Source organism: Lepidochelys olivacea (assembly GCF_965140295.1).
Source record: "Lepidochelys olivacea isolate rLepOli2 genome assembly, chromosome: 12".
Taxonomy (NCBI): domain Eukaryota; kingdom Metazoa; phylum Chordata; order Testudines; family Cheloniidae; genus Lepidochelys; species Lepidochelys olivacea.
This window is the reverse complement of record NC_140422.1, coordinates 6,013,864-6,041,527: the sequence shown is the minus strand read 5'-3', so window position 1 is coordinate 6,041,527 and position 27,664 is coordinate 6,013,864. Positions and strand designations below refer to the sequence as shown.

Here is a 27,664-nt window from a genome sequence, read left to right as displayed (position 1 = left end):
GGCTGGGGGTGGGGGTGGGGAAGTAGCACCAATCCTCAGAAGAGCTGATGTGGTACTATGAGAAGGTCAACTACAGTCCCGGGGTGACGTGTGCTCAGCTCCGCAAGTGATGGGCAGCAAGTTACATAAAAGGACTGGATAATCTACCACCACCATCTTGCCATACAGCCACAAGCAACGCCCCACCACAAAGAGGCCATTAGAGTAAATCTCAATAATCCCTTTGCATTTGTTTAGCCTTCAAAGCCCTTTGCAAATATGAATGGACTGAGCCTCGAGACACCCTTCCAGTGGACGAGGGAGTATCATTCCCAATTTACAGGTGGGAACTATGGTTCAAAGAGGTCAGTAGCAGGTTCAGACCCCTTACTCACATGGAGTAGTACCTTACTCTGTGTGTCATCTCAACTCATTCAGGGGACTACTCAAGAAGCAAGGAACTACTACTACTGTCCCTTGGTGACTTGCCCAAGGCCATTCATTGAATCAGTAGCAGAGCTGGTAACAAAACCCAGGAGTCTTGACCCCTCCTGTTTTAACTTCTACATAATCCTGACTCCCTAGAAAACAGACAAGTGGTTACCTTATTTTTCTCTCTCTCTACTGTGGGTTTTGCAGGATGGTAGCATTTTTCTTCATGTAACTCAAACAGCCCCCTGAACCAATCTGACTAAGCTGCCTATTGGTCTTGCTGAAACCAAGATGGTGGCTTCTGCCCATTCCAAGCGCGGTCGTTGGCAGTGCTCCTGAATCTGGACTCTAACAAAGACCCAGATCTTCCAAGGTAGTTAGGGACCTAAATGCCTTTGTGGGTCTGGGCCCAAACTCTTCACGCATAAACACATGATGCATGTGAAGGTCTTTGTGTTAACGCATCTGCAGTCATGCTGCCGGGGGATGATTTATTTCCTGTAAGTCTCCATGGGAGAGGAACTCTGTCCGCATCTGTTTTCATACTCAGAAATGTTCCTTATCGGTGTACTATCAAAACCAGTGTAGAGAAGTAAACAACCCTGATTCTTCACACTGCTTGGACAGTGACAGCAGAGTGATCACTTTCACTTTGCTTCTGAAATCATTTTCACTTTCAGTTTCCAATGCAACATCCCAGGGCTGCTGGATTTGCATTTCCACCACCACAGCTTGGGGAACGTTTAAAATATTCCCATGAAACACATCGTCATGCACACATTCCTGTTAGATCCTGAATAAATCCCTTCTCACACGCACCTCAATTTTATGTTCTGGAAACATCTCATGTCCCAATGCCCTAGACAGACCCAGGAGTAGAGTGGATAGAACTTCAGAATCTCTGTTTTGTGGGCAATCTTGACATTTCACAATTTGTTTTTGTTCAGAATCGGAATTCCTGCCAAATGGAAATTCTGAAAAAAAAATTCACTGACATTTTCTCCCACTGGCACTCCGGTCCAAATCAACACAATTTCACAAAAACGGCAATTTCTGACAGAAGACTCGATTGACAAAAATTTCCCAAGCAGTTTTACAAGGGAGTAATTTTAAGCATGTGTGCAGCCCCACCGACTTCAATGGCTCTATTCCTGTGGAAAAGGTAAGCATGGGAGGCTTTGCAGGACGGAGGTCTAAATTTTGGACCCCAAGTCAATTGATAGTGTTCCTGTAATTCACAAATCTTTTATTTTTAATGATGCAGCATGGATGATTAAATGGGGGGCGGGGACTCACAGAGAAATGTTTATTGAAAAGGATTAGTTATGGGGTAACTGCTGTGCTAAGTACATATTTTGGCTTGGCAGCAGCAAATACCTGACTGCCACTTTCGCTAGGGAAATAGCTGATCTGTTTTCAATATACTGGGTTATAAATAATTTGCCCAATTTCACTTTATTTTTAAAATCAAAACTCTTTTTGAATCCCACCAGAGAAGAGAGCTCTTTAAAGCGTGAACATGCTCTGAAAGGTGACTATGGAAAAATGGCACTTTCTTACTCAGATGTGAGGGAATCGTGCCTGCTAACTTCGGCCCCAATCATGCAAACACTCACATGAGTAACCTTACTCACACCAGTAGTCCCGTTCCAATCAATAGGACTACTCACACCAGCAGAAGTGATTGCAGGATTGGGGCCTAAAATACATTTTTTGCTGCTTTTTATACCTTTTAACCCTCCAGAGCAACAGAGCTAAGACAGCATGAGCTGGATTCAAGTCCTCAATGTGCATTAGCAACAGAACTGTTTACTAAGTTCCAGTCAGTTACATCTGAAGGCAATGGGACCACACAGGCGTCACTGAGGACATATTTAGCCTGCCAACCCTTTATGACTGGTGATGATGCATCAGAAAGATCACAGCTTGACTCTCAAAGCCCAGGCTGAGTTTGAGCAGCTGGCAGAAGACGCTTCCCCCCATCCCATTACTTATAATTATGCAGATTTGCTCAGGAATCCCTGAAAAAATGCGAAACATGGAGCCCCAAAATGCCATTTTTACAATCATTTTTCTGAATAGAACCATATTTGCCGTTATTAGAGTTGGCCTTAAACAGACATGCATCTATTTCACATCTTTTTTAACTGAAATCCAGCAAGATCCCTTTGTTGGCAGTTTCAGCTTGGAGTGGCATTTTTAAGCAAAAAAACCTGAAGCCCCCAAAATAATGAAGACAAGTGTCTTTATCAACATCCAAAGACCAACTAGATACGAGGGCAAGATCTAAATGAATTAAGGCCTTGATCCTGCAACAACTTACACATGCTTAACTTCATACACCTGAGCAGTTCCATTGCCTTCAATGACAATTCACGGGGCCTGATCCAAAACCCATTGAAGTCAATGGGAGTATGTCCATTAATTTCAATTGCCTTTAGATCGAGCCCGCAGTCCTTAAAGTTACGCACATACATAAATCTTTGCAGGAGCAGGGCCCTAAGTGGTTATTTCTTCCCCAGTCACAGTCTCTTACTGTCACGCCTCTCACAGACAGAGCACGCGCCCACCCTCCCCAAGCAACTAAGAACACACCAAAAGTAATAACACATTATTTAAAAATTAGAACTATATTTAGTCAATTGGTTAGAGTACAAACACTTTATACAACACAATTAAATAAATGACTCCATAAATCCCGTCTGTTAACACATGAGATTAGGGCAAATATACAGCTGCCGTTCTGAACAGCCCAGCTCCTCATGCATCCACTGTGCAGATGCTATCCAGGCACACATCTTACTGCTGGCTGGTTTGCAGGAGCAATATACATGGAAACATTTTGTGGTTTCCAACCATTTGTCCTAGTTTCTCAGTAAATTCTAAAGAAAAATCAAGGCAATTTCAACTTTTATCCAAGGCATCTCCATTCTCTTTCCTCCTCCCAAGAGACGTGTAATGCAGGAAACGATGCTAAAAACAGGCATAAAAAACACAGTCACCTAACAGAATGCTAATGTGTGTTAACATCGAAGGCTGGAATTCGTAAAGAAGCCTAAGGTAGGAAGATAGATCTCCAACACTCGTGGAATTTCAATGGGATTTAGGCACCTCACTCCTTTCAGCGCCTTTGAAAATCCCAGCCCAGTGCTGCGCTGGAGAGAAAACTGTTTTAACCTGTGTCCCAGTCTTGCTCCCAGTGACTTCATTGGAGCAGGACCAAGCCCCTCATCTCCAGCTGTACAAACCTGGCCCCTGATCCTGCAGGCTGACCTGGACCCTGTGTCTGTGTGGAGCCCCACTGAAGTCAGTGGGGAGCCCAGATAGGCACAGGAGTCTGCCCAGTGGGCAGGATCAGGACCTTGCAGCACTCCCTGGAAAGGCACCTTAACCTAACTGATTCTGTGACCCCTGAAAATGGCAAATGTTTCCGAGTCCGTCTGATCACCAGAGAAGCTGTTGGTATATTACACTCTCCCTTTAATTTCCAGTGTGTGTGGGCACTGAGTTTTGGCAACTGTGCACTAGTACTCTGCTTTTCTCGTATTAAATATGCTAGGAAGAGGCCTCCAGAATTCTGTGGCTCTGAGACAGTAAATGAAGGTCCAGCTCCAAAAATAAAATCATCCTCCAAAGAATTTGGGTTTTTTTCCTACAGAACACCCTGGAGATTAGATTACTTTCAAGGTGAGGAGACCTTCAGGAACCCTCTAAAATACTGGCACAAGACATGGTCAAATCTAGGTGCCCCTCTGAAAACCAACAGCGCTGGACATGTTTACGGAAGGGAATTATAAAGATAATAAATCCTTCCTCTCAATAATTATTCATCTAATCATACACATGCTTCACAGTAACTTGTAAATGTCACGTGAGTGAGGGCATGATCCAAAGCCCATTGAAATCAATGGGAGTCTTTCCATTGACTTTGGTGGGCTGGGGATCAAGCCCTAGCTGTGGAGGTCTACAGGAAGCAATCGCAAGAGAGCTTTTTCAGAATAACCGGGAGTCCTCTTTTCCCCATAAAGAGATGTTACATGCCCATTGTTCAAGGATTAGCAACCCCAATTAGACAAAACACAGCCCAGGGCATTATCTTGACCAACCCTTATACCATCTTTGAAGAGCAAGGAAACAATCTGTATTTAAACTATAGGCCAGACAAGCTCAACATCTTGATGTTAAAAGGGAGCCAGAAGATTTTTCATCAACATCTTCCGTTTGCTATTTAATCCTACTCAATCGTGTGTTTTGCTACAGCTCCTCACGTGGCTCTTGGCTCACAAGTGGGCTTGACGCACGTTTTTACTTCCTGCCCACCTTTTGGGGTGGTACGGACAGGAGGCAATATCTTTAATCTTTGTCCTGGGCAACGGAAAAGCTTTATCTACTCACACAGAACCTCTATTCCCTCAACAGGGAATAGAATATACCCAAGATTAAAGTAACTGGAGAACAAACCTTTGTCTAGAAGAGGTATTGGAATCTATGCTGATATAAATGCAGGGATGGTGAAGACAGCAAGATACTTGTTTGCTTGAGCTAAAAATCACTGTGCAACTCACACAGAGCAGAAATGCCACATGTGGTTTTGAGAGTGGTCATCGTCGCTCAATGAAGAGTGGATAGCACAAACCACCATTATTCCTAATGGGGTTATCTGCACAAGCCAATCAAAGCAAGACCCAAGCTTCTCAGCCACTGAGTCTACAAAAGACTTAGCAGAAAGGAAGAGACAGAAACAAGCCTGTTTCTAGGCAGCTTCTTGTTCCCTTTGTTCTCCAGATTGAACGCCAGTTAGGATGGAAACAGAAGGTGTTAAGCCTTCTGCTCATGTCCCATCTGAAGTTACAATTACGCGAAGGACAAACAGTTATTTGCCCAGCAAATCACCAGGACATAATAACTGGTTACCGGTGAAAAAGTAAAAGCAAGAACAGATTTACTCTGAAATCCTGTTTTCATGCCACCATCCTTTGCAATAATGAAGGGGAAAATAACTGCAGGTGGATGAGACTCCATAATATACCAGACCATAATGAGATCATGGATTTAAGGGGCCAAAGCAGCAGAGCAAATCTTTGCCTAGAGGATGACGGTACCAGAATCCCACAGCACATTTCTCAGGGGACTTTTTAACAGAGTGTGGCTCAGACTTTGAGGTCTGATGCTTTTAAGCCAATAGAACAGCTAGTGTGATAGATGCAGCAGACTTTCATAGTTCGACATTTTAGTGATTTCAACTTGAAAATTAGATTTCTCTTTAAAAAAAAGTAAGTTTACATGGTGACAGGAATTATTTTGGAAAACATTCCCCCCTCCCTGAACATAGTTCATACACTGGGAACCTTCAGAGCTTGTTGGAATTGTATCCTGGTGGCAAGAGATGACAAACTAGCAAGTCACCATTTAAATAATATAGAGCGTTGACTAATTATGAGGTCTTTGGTTTTGCCAGTTTAACGGCATGGGGATGCTTGTGAGAACTTTTCCTGGGTGAAGCCAACCACTACAAAATGCTGCGGTGGTCAACAGGATTTTGAGTTCGACACTTTATGTTAACTTTGGGGAAGGAAACTAAGAAAAGGGAAAACATCGTGGACCAGATTTTGACTGTCATCTAGGCTGAGTATCATCTGAACTCCATGAATGGTTCCACTGACTTCAGTGAAGTAAGATACTATTCACCAGGAGAAAAGAGATCAGAAGTTAGGCCCAGATCTACAAAGGTATGTAGGCACCTAACTCCCATTGATTTCAATGGGAGTTCGGAGCCTAAATACCTAGGAGGAGCTGAGCACTAGTCCTTAATTTATTTCCCCCATCATAGAAAAGACAACAGAGGAGGAAGGATACTGCTGAGTCCCAGGCTTGTAAGGACACTGGACACATACTGGATATAAGTCAGAACCTCAGCCTACGCCTTTCAAAATGTCAAGGCAAAACTCTGGCTCAGTTTTAACCCCTTTTGCACTTTGTAAAGCAGAATGACTTCAAAAATAGAACAAGCTTCTAAGATCTCAGAGGCACTGGCAGCTCTTTGAAGATAAAGTAGAACCACATGACCACACAGGAGAGGGAATGGATAAGGGCCCATCCAATGAGCAGGCCAAGAAAAGAACTTTGAAGGAAAAGAACGTCTACAACATGAAGGCAGGAGCAGTTGTCGAACAGACGGCTCCTTATGGATGGGAAAGTTGGACACAGGGGAAGACGAAGGATGGAGGCTCTGGAACGGTCACACTTGCTGAATCCTGACTAACGCAGACACCCACTAAGCGGAGACTGGGACAAAGCAGAGGAAGTGTGTCTGTTGCTGGACAAGAGCTCAAGAAGTTAAAGGGGCACTGTCAAGTAGCCCATGATCCAAAATTTGACCTATCTTAAAAATCAGTACCAGCCAGAAGGAAGTTCTCTCTTTCCTCTTAAATCCACTTTGTTGCTGAATTTTTTTTAGGCTACTTCCTAGTTTCACCAAACCCCAGCAAAAAGATAGATCATCCATCACGCTGCTCCTGCAGCAGCCTATCAGGACAGGTTTAACCCTGTGTGGACACTGACAAGGCCAGGAGGTGGGGAGGATGGAAGTCACGTTTGCCTGTGCAGGATTCGAAAAGACGAGCGAGGTGGGGAGGAAAAGGCTCAGAATTTTGAGAAATGGAAGACACCGATCGGTAGGCAAAGACCAGTTTATTTCAGGAGCTTCTCTGTGGGTGTTTCAAATAAGAAAATTAAAGAAAAGAAAATTAAAACGAAAAAAGTAGTCAACGGTGCCCTTTAAAGACAGGCGACTGATGGTGTATCAAGCAGGGGGTAGGGCGCACATGGTGGAAAGAATGAGCAGAGGGAGAAAGGTGAGTGATGAGATGGAGGCTGGGATGCAGTAGGAAGCCCCTGTCCTATGCAAATTGGCATGTTGTAACTGAAAACAGACCTAGACCTCTTTCTATGCAGCTTCCGTAGCACCCTGTATGGATGGTACATCAAGTTCCTTTCCCTGGTGAAACTGTTTCTCAGGGCCAGGCCATTTTAACAAGGCGATGTTAAGCATAAAGGGAGGCCAAGGCTGGATTTGAACATGATGGGAGTCAGGTTACCGGAGCTACCAGGCTGTCCCATCTACACGACAAAGACTACAATGCTGGGGTACCCAGTTACAACACAGCAGGGAGTCACGTTTATGGGACCATGTTCTAACAGGTGTGACTGACGCGGGCTACAGCCTGATCTGGCAAATGCTTTAGTTCTAGGTACACAGGCAAGTCTGAAGCATATTTTAACTGTGTGGAGGGAACTAGCATATTGCAGGTGGGCCTCCAACACAGTGACAGTAGTGTCTGTTAGTCCTTAAATGAGGTCTCTCTTTTCCTCACCCCCATCAGGTGAGCCACCTGGAGGCTAAGAGGCAAGAAATGACCCTTGCTTATTTCAATTCCTTCCTGTAAAGTTCTTTGCTGGATCACAGGGCATCAGATGCCCATTTGCCCTCCCTCTTGAATGAGCTCACTGTGCTCTTACCACATCGATGCATTTCATACTCTAGCCTGGAAACTGGGGTTCATGATGGCTTTCAGCTCTGAGTTCATGCTTTATGGCCTACACACAGTCCTGGGCTGATATGAACTACAGCTAAACCCTAACAGAGCGCCAAAGAGTGACGGTTTTCCTTGTGACCCCCAGAAGGTAGCTGCTCTTCCTGGAACAAAAGGCCAAGATGCTTCAGGGATGGGCCCAGGGTTAATACCTAGAGATAGAGCGATTGCCTCTGGGGAAGACTTACTGAAGACATCCCCAGGGACCCGTCCTCATCAGCTCCAAGGCCCTGAAAAACCAAGCAGGGCTGGCATGTATTCTTGGGAACATGCTCACAACTAGGAGGCTGGTAAGTAGGGAGTGGCAGAGGCCACAACACGTTAAAGGCATAAAGTCCATTTTAACATTCCACCTGCATATTTTTTCCCCTTAAGCAAATCCCTCAGCTGCCCACACAGTGCCCACCACTGCCCTAGATACACAGACCCACACATGGAAACAGATAATAAATACAGAGTTTATATACACACGCACACATACATAGCACCACTTCTATAAGGCGTCGAAGATACTAAATGTACATTACAGGGAGGTGCTTGTTATAAAGAGGTATTTATAATGAGCTTCCAAAGAGCCAGGAGACAAAACATACAGCAGATAGCCTTATATCAGAGGTAGCCTTACAACAGACAGCTTCAGTACCAAGGCGCTGGATAAAAACTATGCAAGGGGAGCTGGAGGCAGAGAGGAGGGCCAGAGAAAAGGAATGACAAAAGTAGAATTGGAGTCCTGCTGGAACTTTAAAAAGAAGCTTCAAGCATCCGGGTTTGTTAATTTCAAGCTCGAGCTCACTGGCTCGGAAACGCTGCCCGCCCAGTGCAGAGACACAGCTGGGATAAACACTTGACGACTGCGTGGGTGACGAGGTGGCTGCCGCGACAGGGATGGGCCCACCCGTCCGACAGAGATCTCTCCCTGAACCGAGGCGTCAGGAAACGCAAGTGGCACCATTACCGCTAGCAGGAAGGAGATTTGATATGAGCAGGGGTTAGAGGGACGGAAGGAGCGGGGAGAAAACCCTGGTTCAGCCCACTAGCTGGTTCGATTCACTACCCAGATGGAGGTGCAGCTCAAGGCAGTGGCCGAGGAGGAAGTCAGAAGCACTCCAGGGAGCAGTCACGAAAGAGGAAGCATTGTGAGCACTGCTGGTTCTGCCCGGGTGGAGGGGGGGGACACAAGGGGGGGCTCAGTGGTCCCCACAGAGAACTGTGAGGGTAGGGAGTCCACTGTGTTTAGGATTCATGAGAATAAGCCTCTTCCCTGCTCAGGAGGGCTGGGGCAGAGGACTGAAGTCACCCACTGTGTGTGTCCATATCAGGGGTGTTAGCCCCCCCTGTCTGCACTAACTCCTTATCCTTTTTTAAATCCAGCTGAGATCTCCAGGCCTCCCTTGATTAGGGCATCTCTTGAGAGACCCCACCCTGTATCACTTCCTTCTCAGCTGGGGCAGGGAAGGAGAAAGTGATCGCGCCTTTCCTGGCTCTGCCATTCATTCAGAGGCAGGGGGAGGGAAATGGGATACTAGCTAAAAGTGGCAGCCAGTCTCACCCTCTGCTGCGGTGCAGACACCACTTGGGGGATCAAGCGTCTAGTGTTTATCCAGGCCTCCGAAAGAGCTTGACATTGAGGGAAAGATGCTAGGCCCAGTGTGGAGTTTTCCTATCAATTTACGAGCTCCTGTCCCCCGTTAGCCCGGCTGCTTAAGTCCGTCCAGTAGTTGGAGGCAGGGGGTTCTAGCCCACCACTACACTTCAAGTGATTTTGTACAGCAGATTCACTCTCTTCCCCCCCCCCCAACAGAAAACAAGCGAATGGCAGGGGACAGCACCAGGAAGGGCTCCGACCAGCCCCAGCATCCTCCACTGCAGGGGGGGGGGACACGCCCCATGGCTCCTTCCATACTGAATACTCTCCATACAATTCTTTTAAAACTTTTATTCAATAATATAGAATTCCTTTAATTATAATATAGAACTGTCCATCATGCCATATTTCCCCCTGCTGCCCCCTCCCTGCTGCGTCAAGTCTGGAGCCAGCTAGTTAATACGTTACGCTGGGGTTCAGGGGGGCAAAGGTCAGCATGGGGGGGAAGCAACATTAGCCAACAACCGGTTTGCATACCCTTCACATTTTCCATGCTTTCTGGGTCAGGAAGAGGTCAACAGGAAGTCAAAGGTGGAGGAACCTTTTACATTCAGAAGTAAGGTTTGTGTTTATAAACTGGTGGGTGCCATGGAGCCGGTGCGGTCTCTGGTCTCGTCACCTGCCACCGCAACGCCGTCCGGCCGCCAGCTCTGTACACACGCTGATAAGACGTTTGATTTGGTTCTTGTTCTGCTTATGGAAAATTGGGAGGAACAGCATCGGACCTAGGGAGAGATGGGAGGAGGGAAGTGAGCATCAGGCGCGAGCTGCAGTTGATGCCAATGCGTTGCCAGAACTTTTTCCTTCTTCAGCACCTAGTAGGCTGAGCACAGAGCCGAGGAGACAGAAGCACGTTCTAATCTTTCCCTCACAATGTACTCCCTACACAGGCATGGGCATGTCACAGAACCTATGTCTCTCAGTTTCCCTATCTGTAAAGTAGGATAATACTGCCCTAATTCCCAAGGATGGTGCAAGGCTTACGCGGTGCTTTGAAGATGTCAGCATTGTAAAAGTGCTAAATTATGATCGCGTGGAATGGCACGTGAATCAAAATCTGTTTTTTCTACCTTGCCTCCCATACATATGGTTAGCAATGCCCCCCTTAGATAACATTTTTATTGGGGGCCAATAGGAGTCTCTGTGCCCCCAACACATTATCTCACCCCCACTCAGATGCCTTCATCACACCAAGCTTCCCTATGCACTACTTCGAACGTCCTCCCAGGCCCTGCTGATCTTGAGAGCAAAGCATCAAGCTCAGATTCTGAACTCCAGCCCTTCACGTGGTGCTGTAGCACTGGGCCGGGTTGGTAGGCGGGGAATTTTCACTGTACCTTTGTGAGCTCACCCACCTCACTGCCATACCTGTGACAGATTCATGAGCAAACAAGAAGGGGTGTGGTCAGGGATCTCCCTTGCCCCTTTCTTTCTGAAGACAAAGCGGTTTTCATCATCATAAGGAGAAGGAGATGTGAAATATTTACGAAACGGGGGAAGTGGCATTCCCGGCTCTGGGCACCTAAAACACTGACAGGCTCACAGAGAGACAGGGATCAAGCTGGAGCTGTGCGCACACACGTAATACTCACTGTACAGTACAGCAGCAAGGAATGGTAGGTCGCAAGGGTATTTCCATAATAACCATTTCAATCAGCTCTCTCATTTCCTTTTGGGCTGAAGCTTCTCACATTTGGTCTCAACGCCAGCTTTGAGGTGGTGGGACTGGGCTGAATTTGCAGGCTGACTGGGGCAAGTCACTTAACCGTTCTATACCCCACGGCTCCCCCTCTTTAAGATGGGAAACACGATATCTCTTCCTAACTTACTTTGGGTTTGGAAAGCATTGCTGAGATCTTCAGAGAAAAGGGCCAGCCAGAGGACAAGGTGTGTAGTGCATGTTGGTATGGCTGGGTCAGGGAAGAATGCGTGGAGGTCTCCACACCTATCAATGGGAGGTCTGACGTTGGGTCCTGAGCCTGGTCCTCTCCCCCAGAGCCTTCCACCCCTTTTCCCTCTGCAGATTAAAAAAGGACTGTGGGTGAAGATTCTACATCCACACCCCATTAGTTACCGATGTAAAAGCCAGGAGCTGAGCAATGCAGATGGTCCCCACTGCTACAAGAAATGTAAACCCCTGCGTTTCCCAAACGTGAACATCGACATTCACTTAGCATTGGTTTAACAGGGTGGAATTTAATGCTAAATACAAAAAACTGGAGTTTATGCAACACTGAGGCTAAGAAGCCAACCAATCAGAAAAGTCAGGAAATTCCCAGTGTTAAGGTCCTACCCCAACACTAACATGACCTCATTGCCATCTATTGTTTTACGGTTATAGATCAGAGGTTCCCAACCTGTTTTTGCTGAGACCCCCTTTCAGAGATACCTGTCTCATGCGTGCCCCACTCTTTCTAAGCAAGGGGAGAGAGGATGCCTGGTACCCAAGGGGGCACTCACCATGTGGCTGTTGAGGAAGCCACTTGCTGCATGCATGGTCCAGCAGTCTTAGCTGCCGGGACACAGCTCCCTGCCCGTCTTGCTCCCAAACTGCGCAGGGGAAGTGAACAGGGTAGCGTTAAGGGCTGGGGTCAGCAGGGAAGCGGAAAGTTAGTACTGGCCCCCTGCCAGACAGAGCCCCCTGCTGACCCCAGGCCTTCAAGAGCAGCCACACCTGCTTCCCGTGCAGAGGCTCTGTCCAGCAGGGGAAGTGGATGGGACTCTACCCTGAGGCCACGCTGAAGGGCCAGTGTCAGCAGGGGGCTCTGTCTGACAGGGGGCCAGTACTCACAGGGTGCAGCCTTCAGCTCCCTGCTCAGACAGTCCCCATCAACCTCCCCAGAAGAGGAGGGTAACTGCCAGTAGGTGAGTGCTGCAGCTGTGTAATGCGGGAGCGAGACCGGCAGGGAGCTTGTTTCTGGCAGCTGAGATGTCTACACACAGCCCCATCCGCTTCCCCTGCCAGGCAGAGCCCACTCCTGCCCCCTGGTCCTTCAGCCCGGCCGCATCAGCTCCTCGTGCCCCCCAGATAAACCTCAACGTGCCCCACAATTTGAAAGCTTCTGGTATAAATCATGGATTCTCAGACCTGGGGTTGTGAACACATCAGGCAATCGCAACTGCTCTGCTGACTCCATATGTCTAAAAAGGGGGGTGGGTCCCAAACAGACAGAAGAGGGAGACAGAAAGTGGGGAGGCAGTGGGGGAGACACCATCCCAGAGTGAACACTGCTGAGAACCACTAGCATAGGTTAAAACAAACAGTCTATTGGAGGTTCATAATTAACAAGGAACCTTCACTTTTGAAATTTTCCAACTTCCTACTGCGTGAGTTCTTAATAGCGAACAATCCACCCACCTGCACTGAGAAGTGTGTGTGTACATACGTACACATGCCGATTAAGAATTCAGGACACAAAGAGTGTGACATATTGGGTTTTCCAACCTGAACTCTCTCCCTGAAGGAGAGCTCTAGAAAACAACCCCGGTTTGAAGTTTCAGCGGTGAGTGTATGAACACAGTTCAGTTAAACCACAGCTGGTGCGATTCGGTCTCGGGGCTATAAAACTGCAGTGTAGATGTTCTGGCTGGAACCTGGGCTCTGAGACCCTCCCTCATCGGGGGTCCCAGAGCCCAGGCTCCAGCCTAAATAACTACACTGTAATTTCAGAGCCCCGCAACCCGAGTCAGCTGACATGGGCCAGCCGCAGGTGTGGTTTTTTTAACACTGTAGACATACCCCGAGAGTCTTGCAAGCCCAAAAGTTTATTCACTGGGCACAGGACACTTCCTTTGAACTCAACAGCCGCTAAAGCGATTTTGCAGAGACTTTCACAGAATTCCACCTTTGAGCTGAGAGCAAGCATGAGAAGTATCAGGCCAAAAGGAGCTCATGAGAGCAAGTTAAAGAGCCAGTTCTGATAAAAAGGAAATTGGAACAGAAGTTAGAACTCAATCCTAACTACAGGATGCAAAGCCTTCAGCTGCTCTTAGTTTCTGCACATCCCCATAGACTAGAAGACAACAGAAGTTCATACGTATAGATATTTATTGGTTTCAGTGAATTATACAAATGGATTTGACCTGCTATCAATGCCAATATAACTTTATTGGGATATGGAATGTAAACAGATGTTTCAAATAGAAACATTCCAACCTTATATTATAAAAAAAAAATTAAATATTTGACAATGCCGGAGAAAGAAATTCGGTGTTTAGGTGCTGGTGGCAAAACACTATCTCCGGTTTCTAGGTTTAGGAGGTTTCTAGAACCGCTGGAGAAATTACACATAGAACAAATAAAGAAGCAACTGTGAGTTGTGGGGCTATAAAGCTATCAAGGGATCGGATGAAAAGCCACAAGAAAACCACCCCACCCCCCAACAGAATCTTAGCCCCAGAATTCAGCATCTGGCTGATTGTTAACACACTACATGGACCCAAGCTCTGGATCAGTAGCTTTAGTCACCCCAAAAGCACCACTCCCTTCCTGTTCCCACCACATCACTGCTTACTGATCCTCCCCCCTTGCTGTTCCCACTACTGCATCCCCAAGCTCTCCTACTGCATTTCCTCACAGCTTCCCCATTCTGCTCTTCATTCAATGGTGCTGGCCTGAAACACTCCAGATTCATACTCTGGAATTGTACTTCACCTGGCGTGAGCCATGAAACAGGTTACATGGCTGTATCTCTCTTATTACAGGATCAGCTTTCCTGAGGTCTGTGGGAAAGTATTTTGCCTGCTACAGAAAAAACCTCCTGCCTCTACATTCAGGACTTTCCATAACAGGCCTAACACGTTTTCTGAATGCACCTGCGGGGGTGCTCACCTCTCTCTGAGCAACTTAGAAAGTGGCAGTTGGTTTTAATGATCCAAAGCAATCCTGAGACACTCTTCCTCCGCAACTGAAACCGAAATGAAAGGGCCAAACTCAGACCTGGAGCAAGCAGGTGTGACTCCCAGACCTCGGAGCTGTATCTGCTTCTACCCAGTCTGAATTTGGCCCCAGGCGTCCACAGTTCCAAAGGGCGTATTTATATAGATGCATGCTGTGGTCCACTGGCGGAATGGCAAGTTTGCTCCACCAGCGTGGTAGGAAAAGGCTAGATTGGGAAGGAAGAGCAGGCGCCATGGAAGTGTGAACAAGAATCAGTCACCGTGAGCCCTGGGTATCTTGCAAACCATTTGCCCAGGGCTTTGGTACCACAGGTTGAGTTACATTATCCACAACCACCAGAGAGGAACAGAGGTGCTAGCCCCCCAGAGGTTAGATTTCTGCTGAGTATAAATGGGGGAGGGGTCTTGGTTATTCCCTTCACTGTGTGACTGAAGATTTTGTTTTTATTTGTAAACATCTTGAGTTACCCGTTGTTTTCCAGCCTTCATCGCGCTGCTGTCAGGCCACTGGAGAGCACAGCATTTTCTGAGCTGGGCTGGGACTGCTCCTTCACCACTGGGTCTGCAAGAGAGACAAGGATCAGCCAGGGATGGGAAGCAGTATTACAATGAGCAATATCAAAGCTTCACTTTCATGAAGGCTTAGGTTCTTCCAAGGAACGCCCCCCTCCAAGCAGCACAAGCTTCCATTAGACTTTGGAGAACCTGGAATTCCAGCCGTCAGTATGACAGCAAGATCCATAGGGAGGTAGTGAATGGAAGACTCACCTCCCACCTGATCAACAAACCCTTCTTTCCTTTTCAAACCCAGCCATGTGACTCTGACCCCAGGTCTTGCTCCCCCTGGGACTCACAGAAATATGGATGCTCCATGGCCTCTTTGGCAGTCAGTCTCTGTTGATGGTCATATCGCAGAAGTTTGTCCAGAAGGTCCAGGACTTCAGGACTGACCAGGTGTCTGTTCTCGCTATGGATGAAGTTCTCCCAGCGTTTTCGCGAATGCCTGTAGCAGAGGGATGTCTTTCATAGTACAGACCGATCTCTGAATGGCACAGCAGCTACCATCAGATCCTAGGAGGGTTCACCTACCACACCCATATGTGAATTTAGAGGGCAGTGTTGGAGCTAATTAGAGCTACCTATCAACGTCCTCTACATCCGGCATTTCACTAGTGACACCCAACATGGGCAGTGCCACTCAAGCCTTCTCCTTTACAACCCAGTGTCCTTGGCTTTTGGCAATGCTGGGCTCGAGTGAAGTGTTCTGTATCTCAGTGAGAGGGAGAGAACTGCACAGTAAGGCTAATTTAGAAGTGCTCTCTTTATGAGCAGCTTTACAGAGGCCTGTTGCTGTCAAGGGTTCCATTCGATAAAGAACAGGCATAAATTCCAAACAACTAGGGTGACAGCTAGGTTCTGTAGCCTGCAACGTGCAGGAGGTCAGACAAGATGATCAGGATGGCCCCTTCTGGGCTTAAAGTCTATGAGATACATACAAGGGCTTTAAAAGCACGCTCAGAGTGGCGAGAAGGTCTCTAGTTCAAAGCCAGCCTTGCAAATTTTTACTCACCATCCCACACGAGGTTGGTAATTTCCCTTGACAGACCAGTAAGAGATAGTCATCAAGACTTGCAAAGCAATGCAGTTGATTCAGCCACCTGTCTCCCACTAATTTTAACTGGGAGATGGGTGATTAAATCCCTTACCCTGCTTCGAAAATATCAACCCGGGTTTCTCATTATTGTCATGGGAAAGGATGGGCAAGTAGATCCTGGGTCTGGGCTGGCAAATTTGTGACACAATTTTGCAAGCTGAGAGCATGAAGGCAAAGCAATTTCTGGGATCTAAGGAAAGCACAGATAGCCATATGTGGGGTCAGAAAGGAATTTTTCCCCCAGGTCAGATTGAGAGTGGCCTGGGGGATTTTTCGCCTTCCTCTGCAGCGTGCGTTTGGGGGTCACTTGTCAGGATTTCCTTGCCATTGCAGGGGCCTAGGCACTGGTGCACCTTGGTCCCCCTACTAGTCTCCAGTGGGCTGTAATCCTTTGGTCTAATTTTGGTTGGAGTTAGCATGCAGATGCTGCGTGGTCTGGGTGGCCTGTGGTATGCAGGAGATCGGACTAGATCATCTGATGGTCCTTCCTGGCCTTAAACTCTACGACTGACTCGTAGGGAACAATTCCCAGCATCTGTGGTAGGTTCCCCCCAACCAATTTCAGTCTTTTTACTGGCATCACGAGGAATGGCAGAGAACCGAATCTACTATGCAAATCTAGTGGCTTATTCAGTGCATAGACAGCTGGAGGATAGAAAAAAAACTAAGTTTCATTAATAGCTAGATAAGAGGCAGACAAATGACACCGCAGCCCAGGAGACCTAAAGCAGCACTTGTGCTTTGGAGTCACTCTTGGGATGTATGTTTAAAGAAAAGAAACCAAAAGTCACGTTTTGCTTCTTGCCTCCCCTACTTACTGTCCCAGGATATCATTGAAGTGCGGATCCAGTTCTATGTGGTACTTCTTCAGATACCCATACAGTTCATCTGTGCCCAGAACCTTAGCAATGCGAACCAGCTGCAACAAAAGACAGATTTACAGAAGCAACAAGAGAAGGGCAGGTCACTGACTTAAGAGACTGTCCTGACACCACTGTCCTGGATGGATGGATGGAAGGGCTGCTGCATCCATGGGTCCTCTTGCATTTGGTAACCACAAACAAGAGTGGGAAGTTAGTCTGTTAGCACCTGAGCAGCTAGACATTAGAAGCTCAGTGTTGGGGAAATCCTGAGGTCCAAGGAAAGCCCCTTACTAACTTGTTTCTCCAGCACCACAACAATTTGTGCCACATATCACTGGGCCTTCCAGAAGGCACATGCTTTCTGCTGTGCAAGTCTTGACACCTCAGTTCAATCAAATGCATAACAATGCCTACCAATCAGATGGTCCCAGCCCCAACCAAAGGAAAGAGGCAAACAAGAATTCCCCCTTTCAGAGTCAGACAGCATCTCCTCACCTGGTCATAGTTGTCCTGGCCATGGAAGAAGGGCTCCTTTCGGAAGATCATGCTGGCCAGCATGCAGCCTAAACTCCACATGTCTAAGCTATAGTCGTACATCTGAGGGGAGGAGAACAAAATCAAATGGAGGAAGGCCACACACACCTTAGACCCAAGCCCCAAAAGACCCCTAGTCAAAGGAGGCTCTCGGCTTTCCAACTTCATGGGAAAGTTGCTCTAACATGGTAACCCCCAGGGGGCAAATGGACAAACCAAAAGTGGCCTGAGTGCAACCATAAGCAACACATTAAGTAGCCATTTGGATGCAGACTCTTACTTGGTAGTCCACAAGGAGCTCTGGTCCTTTGAAGTACCTCGAGGCCACGCGGACATTGTATTCCTGAGCTGGATGGTAGAACTCTGCCAAACCCCAGTCTATGAGCCGCAACTAAACACGCAATAGAGAGAAACACACAGAGTAGGAGCAAACAGGGTTCGTTGCCAAGTACAAACAAGTCAGGTGAAGCCAAGTCTGCCAAAGCTTTTTTCAACTGTTTGGTGAAAGCCCGGAGCCCTTTGTGCAATGATGCTGTATCGCCTGGTCTCTGCTCATGCTGCCACCTCACTCGATTATTTGCAGGGCTTTGTGGAGTTACCAGGGCTCGGCGAAGTCTCTGCCCGGCAACCCTAATCAAATAATCTATTGCTGGGCGACTCATCGGTTACTAACGCCACCAGTCAAATAAAAAGACAGCTAATTGGATGCTAGGGAACAAGCAGCAACCAGCCGCATTAAACAAAAATCAAAAGCACAGCTGGGTGTAAAGGCAGCATCAATGCTAACAAGTGGGAAGAGCTACGAGAGAGTCACTGGCTAGAGCAGCCCTTTCGGGTGAGAAATGCAGACTGCACCACACTTGCACAGACCTGCAGATGGCGTTATAACTGCCTGGGAGACTGTCAACCCCTGAGCTGTTGGCATCAGCTGGGAGACCGCTACTGTGGCTTAGCAGCTCAGGAGAAATGTGCAGGTGGGAGGACTCTATGGCACCACTGGAACTGGCCAGATGGAGGGAAAGACCCTGAGATACCACTGTCCCTTTGGTATATGCAGCACCCACCCCAAATGAGAAAGGGGTAAATCGGCAGTTCACTGCCACATGCAGCCATGAAGTTAAGATGGCACTCCAGTGCTGGATATCAGGTTTCTGACACAATGGGCAAGTACCCACTAAGGTATTTTATCCCATGGATTGACCAGTGTGCGTCAAAAATGACAGAGGAGACACGTGAAAAAGAGGCCACGGTATTGCACATGGCAGGCCTGTGCAGATAAACCACAGGCTTTCACCTAGGAGATCAAGCCTGAGCACAGGTGAAAGGAGGTTATCCACTAACTTCATCCACACACACTTAGAAAAGACATCTGAAACCTAAAATAGCTACAGAATTCAGAAGAGGACCCAGTGCTCAAGCCAGTGGAGTGAAGTTACTCGAGGGCTCTGAAAATACTGTGGTCTCGCATAATACCACACACACAGATGAGCCAGGGCTGGGGCAACAGCCCCTACTCTGAGCCTCTTGGCTTTTGGGGATTTAACTGGGGGAAGGGTCTTCTACTTAGTAGGTTTAAAAAATAATAAAAAAAACCCCAAAAGCTAGAGAACTGGTAGATCCCACAACCCCCCCCACGTACCAATATCACCTATCCCCTAAGAAAGCAAAACTCTGTATTGAGACTATAACTTCACTGGATCCAACGACAGGAGAAGCTTATGTTCCCAGTGTATAAAATCCATGTCCTCTTCAGACAAGATAGGATGTCATAACAGAACACTCATAACAATCACACTGTCCAACAGAGAAACTTCTGCCCCTCTGACCTCCCACTTGTGCCCCGTTCCCCGCCCTCTATTTCTCTTACCCTCTGTCCCAAGCTTTCCAGGTGGTAGCAGTGACCCTTCTCTTCTAGCAAGGGTTGGAAACCACTCCCCAAATAAGCAGAGGAATTGGAGTAAATAGAAGCAATCCCCACACATTCTGGCCAAGTCAGAGCACTTTGCTTCTGTAGCGCTCAGAGAAAAGGCAGCAGAAGTAAAGGGTGCTAGCTCAGACTGACAATCCCCAGCAGACGTGTTGTACAAGTGATCTCGCTTGGGGATAGAGAGTGGTCAGGGCTGGGAACAAGAAAGCCGCAGCCTAGCGTAAGGACATTGTGGTGGCAAAGTTTCAAGCTGCCCCGAACCCTCAATAACGCTGTGCTCCACTGCAGAAGTACCTTTTTCTGTTGGTGGTCTATCATGACGTTGTGGGGTTTGACATCCCTGTGCATGATCCCCATGCTGTGACAGTAATCCAGGGCCTGGCAGACAGACAATATACAGTCATGTTAGACAAACCAGTAAACACAGACCAAAGTCCATGATGTAGCACATGGTTCTCCAGCCAATAAAGTAGGTGTGCCCGAATGGGGAGAGTACAGCACGTGAAGGACAATGAAGAACCACTACCCTTGTTTCGCTCACCATCCTGGTTGCGGCAGAAGAGACATGTTGCCGGTAGAGAAGGGGCCATTCTACACTTGGTTCATTTGTCATACAAGGCTCCGACTCCTGGATCTGTGCTCCCAGCATGTACTTTAGAGCTCAAGAGCCAGTGAGATAGATGTCCCACAACCACAAGTGACTGTCCGTCATTTCCGCTGTCACTGCTGGCAGGAGAGGAACTCCCCAGGAATGCAGTGATTTCTATCATTTGCTCAATGTTTTAGGGCCTTTGAGGATGGCTTTTCTTCTGAGACTCCAGAATTTGCTTGGATCTACCAATAATTTCTAAACAAAGATCACACCTGTGCAAGGCGCATAATGACTTGAACACTATGGGACGAATGATGATGTAGTTCAAAGCACAAGGCAGGAAACACAAGCAGAGAGTGCACAGACATGAGTTCTACTCTCAGCTCGAGGACCTTGGGCTAGCTGCGTCCCTGTGCAGCTGTTCTCTGTGTAATGAGCCAGAAGCATGCAGCTTTTCTACCTCAAAGGGATGGTGGAGCTAAATCTATCAAGGTTTGTCAAGTGCTTGGAGATCCTCACATGGAAGGCTTTAGAAGAGGACGATGTATTCTCTGCCTTTGTTGTGTTTGTGGAGCTGAATTCCTTATGCAGTTTGTCTAACCTGCCTTGTTCCTCTCCCTCATTTCTATAAAAATAGAAGCAGCCTGGAGCTTCATAGCATGCCTTGAGTTCAATCAGAAGGGGATTTCCCTCCCAGACAGGCACACAATTATTCCCTGAAAGGACTGGGAACACAGATGGGTAACCACAGCGTGGGGTGGCTAGGAGATCTATTCCAAGTGGTCATCTTGAGTCACTGGCCCCCCGGAGTGGACACTCCAGGGCTTGGACAGCCTTTTCCGACACTTCCAGACCCAAAGCCAGCCCAGGCGGCCTGGAAATGGCAGTTTTAATAATCCAGTTGCCCTGCTGGGAACCAATACAGACAACAGCGGCTGCCTTGGTGGAGATTCAACAGGAGAGTGCCCAGAACACAGCTTTGAGAACCGACGTGCTCTGATAGCTCCTTCAGACTGAAGCTTGAGATCCCATAGAGACGGTTCAGCAGATCTCAAAGACCTGCCACATGATGGCCCACAAGCCTCAGGAGAGAAGGGGGGAGGGTGGGGTGTCTAATAAAACTCAAAGGAGCATAAGGGCGCACACTGCTCCCTTGAGGATGTCATTCATCCCTTTTCTTCCCTCTCTGTCATTTGGAAGAAGTACCAGCCAAATAGGTGCCTTACTGTAAGTTTCTCGGTCTGGACTCAAAGGGCCTTAGTTACCCTAAGAGGTAAGTCGAAGGCCAGCAGAGCCATGAGGGTCTAAAGCCTCAGCCCCACCGACAGAAAAAACTTCAGGGGCTTTGAAAGATTTCAAAGCATTTAACGAGCCAGCTTGTTTCTGAACCACAGGCTCATTCAGGGGAAGGAATATTTGAAGCCACCTACCTCCCACCCAACTCCCTAATTGCCCTGGTGACTCTGGACAATTGGGGTTACCAAATCAAGTTCTGTAAAAGCTCAGGAAAATGCCCCTCTTGTGCATGCACTCAGGTTCTGCAGTATCAAGACAACACAGGGCTGGTGATCCAACCCCTCTGGCTTTGCATAATGCCAACCATGCCTAGCCCACCTACAGTATGAAAGACAACTAGAGAGCCCCAGTTCAGTTCTGAACTTCCCACATTCTTCTCTCCTCCACGGGGGCTGGTTAGTTTGCTCTCCTCACATCAACCCTCCCAAATGGGCTCTGTTATGTGACAACAATTCTGCATTAACTACCAGAGAGGAAACAAGCCGAAGTGTCAGTTTGCCAGTGGGCTGCTCCAGGAATTCTGCCATTGCCTCAGAGACATTCATTCCCCCAGCCCGACTCCATGGCCTTTGATCGTTCTTCACGACCATCACTCACCTTGAGCAGCTCATACATATAAAACCGAATATCAAAGTCTGTCAGGATCTGGTACAGTTGCTGAAACAGATTGTGGGAGAGAAAGAGAAGGGCAAATAAATATTCAGATCTTGATTGTTTTAGTCTAAAACTGCACCTTTTAGTTCCTAACCCCCACTTCCTCAAGTACTGAAGCCACTCTGCATCCTTTTCTAATGCCGGGAGCCAGCGTCTGAACTCAAAAGGAATGTCAGGTGTCAGTGTAGGGTTACTCTGGTTAATCGGATATGTACATGGAAATGAGGGCACAGATTCCGCAGTGGGAAATGTCGGCATCCTACAGACTCATCATTGCCCCTTTGCTTCCTCTAAACTGGATGATCCCCTATAACATCAGAAAGCAGACAGATGCTTAGGAGAATATTAGCTTTCACGTTTCCTCTGCGTATCGAGACGATCTACACTGATCGAGAAGGCTGGAGTGGCAGTTGCTGCAAAGGGACAGAGACAGTAATACGGAAGGGAAAAGTAGTCCAGAGACTCCATCACAAGGTGGGAAAGAGATCACAGTACTGAGTTCAATACTGGCAGTGTAAGTGATCTACTGCGGTCTCACTCTTTCCTCTATGTTCCCATTGGGATTAGTAATCACGGCTACTGTAAAGCAGCAGGGGAAGCATTTTAGACGCAGGGTGCACTTAAAACCATAACTCATCAGCAATACCACTAATGTCTTTGTCACCCAGTCATGCCCAGCGTGAGCCACCCCTTGGGTCATGACTAGCACAGATTTAGCATTTCACTCTATATCCATCATCGGCACCTTCCTCAGCCCAACCCTGTTCCACTGCTCCTACCCCATGGGGTGAGTTCTTCCCTCCTTCCCAAGAGGCCCAGCATGGTGCTAGGAAACAGCAGCTGTGCGAAGCATGACATGCACATTGAGTTTTACAGAAAACACCAGGACTTAACCTTTTTTCCTTTTTAATAAACAAGCATCTCCTCAAAGCCCAGTCAAATTGTTTGATTTCATTAACTTCAAAGCCAGCTGTGGACTCAGGGCACTGCCTAGTAGTTTCAAGAAAACTGCAGCATGGTGATTTGAAGTTCACATTCAAAGGAAAGAGAGCAGACCCTGAATTCTCCTCAACGCTGGCGCGGTGTGGTGTTAAATGCTGAAGAGTGAGGTAAACAAGTCACCGCCCATGCCTAAGGCACCCTCAGCAACACACCTCAACCGCCCAGCCTTCACCATCCCTGCTCCAATAAGCTGCCTGCTCATCCAGCGACGTACAACACAGGTACAGCGCAGGACCTGGTTAGTGCCTCTTGGGGTGCAGACTAAATTCTGTTTTCGTGAGCTAGGGTGATCCTAACATTCAAGCGCAACTCAGTGAAGCAGGCACAAGTCAGCAAGGATGAGACTGTAAGATACAGCAATAAGCCACAGCAGGGTGTCTGTTCAGCTACTGGGGCTCACCGTCTGCTCTCCTCCAGCACACCAGCAGCCTCCTTCCGCATGCCCTGGAGCACATTATTGCTAGTGGAGCCCAGCTCTTTCATCTGAAAATTTATTTAGTTTTCAAACAAGCCATTTTGAAAAGTTGGGGGGGGGATTATGAAATTAATCTTTCCACGAAAGACAGACCATAATTGTCTTCATTAACATACCACCTTTCATCTGCAGATTTCAGAAAGCTGGGACAGATTATTCTTCCCATTTTACAGATGGAAAATGAGAGACTAAGGGCCAGATCCTCAAAAATACCTAGGTAACTAACTCCCATTGGTTTCAATGGGAGCAAGGTACCTAAATGACATTTGGGGCTAAGCAACTTGCCAAAGTAGCACAGGGAGTCTATGTCAGATCAAGGGATAGACACAAGTGCTCTCACTCCTTAGTCCCACTTCGGGCTGCCTTCTCCCAAGAGGAGAGAGAAGACAGTAGGAAAGAGATGATAAACTCTTTCCCCCTCTTAGCCTGACGAAGGTATTCTAATTATTGTCCCTCCCAGCCCTCTCCCCATACCGTTCCCCTGAAGCTAGGCTGCCTTTTCAGCTGAAGTTTGTTGCCCAACAGCCTCTTTCAACACCCTTCCTTGTGCAAACGGAACATGAAATACAGAACAGTTCCCTATGTTTTAACAAGAGAAAGTCAGAGGAGTTGCTGGAGGAGCTCATGCTACTGCTCAATGGACTCCTTAGCACAAGGGTGGAATGGGGTATTTTAAGACTCTCTTCCTGAGCCTTCCTCTCTCAAGCTGCCTTGTACCATTTTACACCCACTGATTGTTTCTACCACCCTTTTAACCTGCTAAGCACAGGGCCTTTTAAAGCCAGAGCCAAGGTCTCCAAAGCATGGTGCACCAATAAGAATATAGGTTTGGGAAATCTGGGTCCACGGAGAGAGAAATAAAATGAACATCCTCCCAACAGGGTTCCAGGCTCTCTTTATTTAAACTATTTACAGAGCACTGGCAGGTCCCTTTCTCACCAAGTTCCCTCTCCAGAGTTTCCTTCTCATGCTCTGTTCTCAGTGTGGTTTTAGTCCGAAGAGTGACACAAACATCACTGTGAGGCTCTGTATCTCGGTGCTTTCTGTTCACATCTGCTCTGTTAACTGCCAGCCCTTCAAACTGAAGGTGGGCTCTGCTCTGCCAGTCAAACTGGTCTCTTTCCTTCTCGCACATCAGCACCAGCAACAAAGGCTCCACAAGCCCATCTGGCCTTCAGTGACACCTGTACAGCCCTCGAGGGCTTTCAGTGGGTTTGTACAGATGGAATTGATTGTCCTTGAACAATTCTGTTGATGCCCAAGAGGGAACCAGCTCCCCCTCCCTCTCGGAGCCAAGTTGGTCCCTGCAGGGCTAAGAGGAGTTAATCAGTGAACACTTTTTCTCACTACAGCGAGCTAATCTGCCTGCCTACGCAGGGGGCACGGATTTCTGGAATAAGGCGCTATACTTTTTAGGACTTTTCAACATAGTACTGCATTTAAGGGGTGCTGCTTGGAGGTGTAAAGCATTCCAGTGGGATCACTTGAAAAAACATTTGCCTGTTGGCTGCTGGTGTTTATAGCTAAGCTAAGAAACAGTTTTATTTCATGCCTTTATATCCCATTTATGCGTTGCAAATGTAGTGGGAAACTATATTTATCCTCAATATGCATAAGCTCGTGCGGGAAGGTGCAGGGAAGCTGTCACTCAAGAGGTGAAAAATAGAACTAAAGGGAATCCCAGGACACAGGAGTCCTAGCAGCCTGCCTGCATCACCCCATACACCGAGAAAGAGGAGGGACCAGCTAACCCATCTTCATATTCTATGGTCATCTTCACCCTGGGTAGAGATATAATCCCAATTGCTCCAAAAGTTATCTGGATAGAGCTTCTTCACTTTCTTTGACTCTGCCCCATACAGCTTAGATCTCCCTTCCTGATCTGCCGTGCACCTCTGCCATTTCTCTTTCTCAAACACCTCTTCTAAACAGCCTATAAACTCTACTCCTGACTGTCAAAGTGGGCTCTACTAAAAATAAGATAGCACAACCTGTGCAGGGCTGCTCGAAAGACTCCATCTTTCTCTTTGGGGCAAGAGCCATTATCTTGCAGACCTATGAAGCACCACACATTTCTGGTAGTACACAAATATGCATCATTAGAAGGTTGTTGAGGGAGAAGGGAGGAGTTTGGGACCATAGAGGTGCGTCAGCTGTTTTAACTTCCAACTGGAAGCAGAAAGACAATGGGCACTTTGTGCCTCTACCTAATACCCATTTGCCTGACTTTCATTTGGTCTGAAGTCACAATTTAAAGGCAATCATTTGTGGGTAGCTTGTGATCTCAAAGATAACCATGAGTATAAACAGAATTTAAGAGAAATATTGGCCACTCATTAAGTAGAGACATTCCGTTTCACGTGAGAAAATAATTTTAAGTATGATTTTTCAAACTCTGGCTCATCAAGCCCACAGGTATACAATTAAGCAGTTTAAGATTATAATTTGACCAATTTAAAAAGTAAGGTATTCATCTACTTAAGGTATTTCTAGGGCCGCCTATCACCACAGAATCCAAATATTATCGTTTTAAAATATTTAAATTCCTTTGATTCTAAAGTTTGAGTCACTAAATCTGGGAACTCCAGTAGCTTTAGTTTAGGTAGGTCCTACAATGTTTTAGGCTCCTCTCTTGCAAAGACAGACCACGAGGCAGCTGAGGGAGTCCAAGCAGCACTATTCTCAGGGTTATGCAGATACCACTAGCGATGCTTCTGCTCCAAAAAAAGTGACATTAACCAAGTAGAGTAACAAGCAATTAACATTAAGCAAAAATGTAATTTCACTGAAAGCACGAGGGAAAGCATTTGCCAGAAAAGAAGATCAATACGGACATTTTCTAGCTTCAAAGAGGATATTACAAATGAGAGCGAGAGAAAGATAAAAATGTAATACTGTAAAATATTTGGCAGTGGCCCATCATGGTCAAAACAGTCACTTGGAACTAGCTTGAGAACCCTCTGCTCATGCTCTGACAATTTTTTCTGACACACACACACACAAGGTTGTCACACTGCCATTGGGTGTACAAGTTATTATAGCAATCACAAGTTCAAGCATTTAGCATATGGACCAATGCCACCGAAATGAGTAAGAGGACAATTCCCTATCACTCGAATTAGAAACACGAACCATTGAAAGAAAGAAGGAAAAAACTGAAACAGGAAGGAAAGCTTCCAGTTTCAGTCTCCAGACATCTTATTAATAAGGTTCAAGGAGAGCCAGTGAGAACTGACATGAGGATTCTTGGACCTGTTTTCACTCAATCCTCCAAGCACCTCGCTCCTGTCTTAGTACAGAGACAGATTTTGGGGCTTTATTTTAAAAGGAGAGATCCTCTTGTGTATTTTTGCACATGCATTGGCTAGATAGGCACTCAGTCATCTGTGCATGTAAATACATGAACCTGCAAACTCAAAAAATGTAGGTCCTAAACAAGGCAACTGAGGTTTAGGCTACAAATATACTACTCTTTCCTAGCCAGGCTGAATGTCTCATGGTGTAGACAGGATTTTCATATTTTCAGTTTCAAGCAAAGTTTTCCAGTTCTGTCTCATATCAATCAGCAGAAGTCAGAGAGTAAAGAATCTTTAAAACTTGGACTCATTTGTGTCTTGATGATCCTCAAGGCTCAGGCTTTTATATTTACTTTTTAATGATTCATTTTAAAACAATTTAATTTCTTCTGATGCAATGGCCACAACTCAGCAATCCAACTTCTGATGTCTTGTTCAGATACGAACAACATGGATAACAGTGCACAACTTAGCTTGCAATCAGTGGGGAAAATAAAACAAGCAACTATTCCTGTTCTTGGTGGGAATGACAGTTTGCTAGGAATGTGGCACAGAATCCATACCAAACCATCAGGAGAGACCATTTAAGTCCCCTGCTACTGTATCCACTGACCATTATTCCCAGATATCTTTATGTTTAGAACAGTATTTAGGAGACAGCATTATCTGGTAAGAACTGGGTAGGTTTTCATAGAATACAGCATCATAGGACTGGAAGGGTCCTCAGGAGGTCTTCTAGTCCAGTCCCCTGCATTCAAGGAAGGACTAAGTATTATCTAGACCATCCCTGATGGGTGTTTGTCTTGAGTTGTTATATCTAATAT

General features: G+C 46.9%; 1 protein-coding gene across 1 annotated transcript in view; it reads right to left on the bottom strand.

Moving 5' to 3' along the window:
• Positions 1-3,020: 3,020 nt before the first annotated feature.
• The window catches only part of CSNK2A2 (casein kinase 2 alpha 2), a 41,521-nt gene continuing 16,877 nt past the window's right edge, over positions 3,021-27,664 (bottom strand). The window contains exons 5-12 of the mRNA XM_084644817.1: positions 22,011-22,070; positions 19,820-19,903; positions 17,879-17,989; positions 17,560-17,661; positions 17,020-17,120; positions 15,402-15,550; positions 15,016-15,109; positions 3,021-10,373 (exon numbers count right to left, since the gene is read on the bottom strand). Coding sequence (XP_084500943.1) covers positions 15,033-15,109; positions 15,402-15,550; positions 17,020-17,120; positions 17,560-17,661; positions 17,879-17,989; positions 19,820-19,903; positions 22,011-22,070 — 684 coding nt within the window. The 3' untranslated portion in view covers positions 3,021-10,373; positions 15,016-15,032. The remainder of the gene's footprint in view (positions 10,374-15,015; positions 15,110-15,401; positions 15,551-17,019; positions 17,121-17,559; positions 17,662-17,878; positions 17,990-19,819; positions 19,904-22,010; positions 22,071-27,664) is intronic.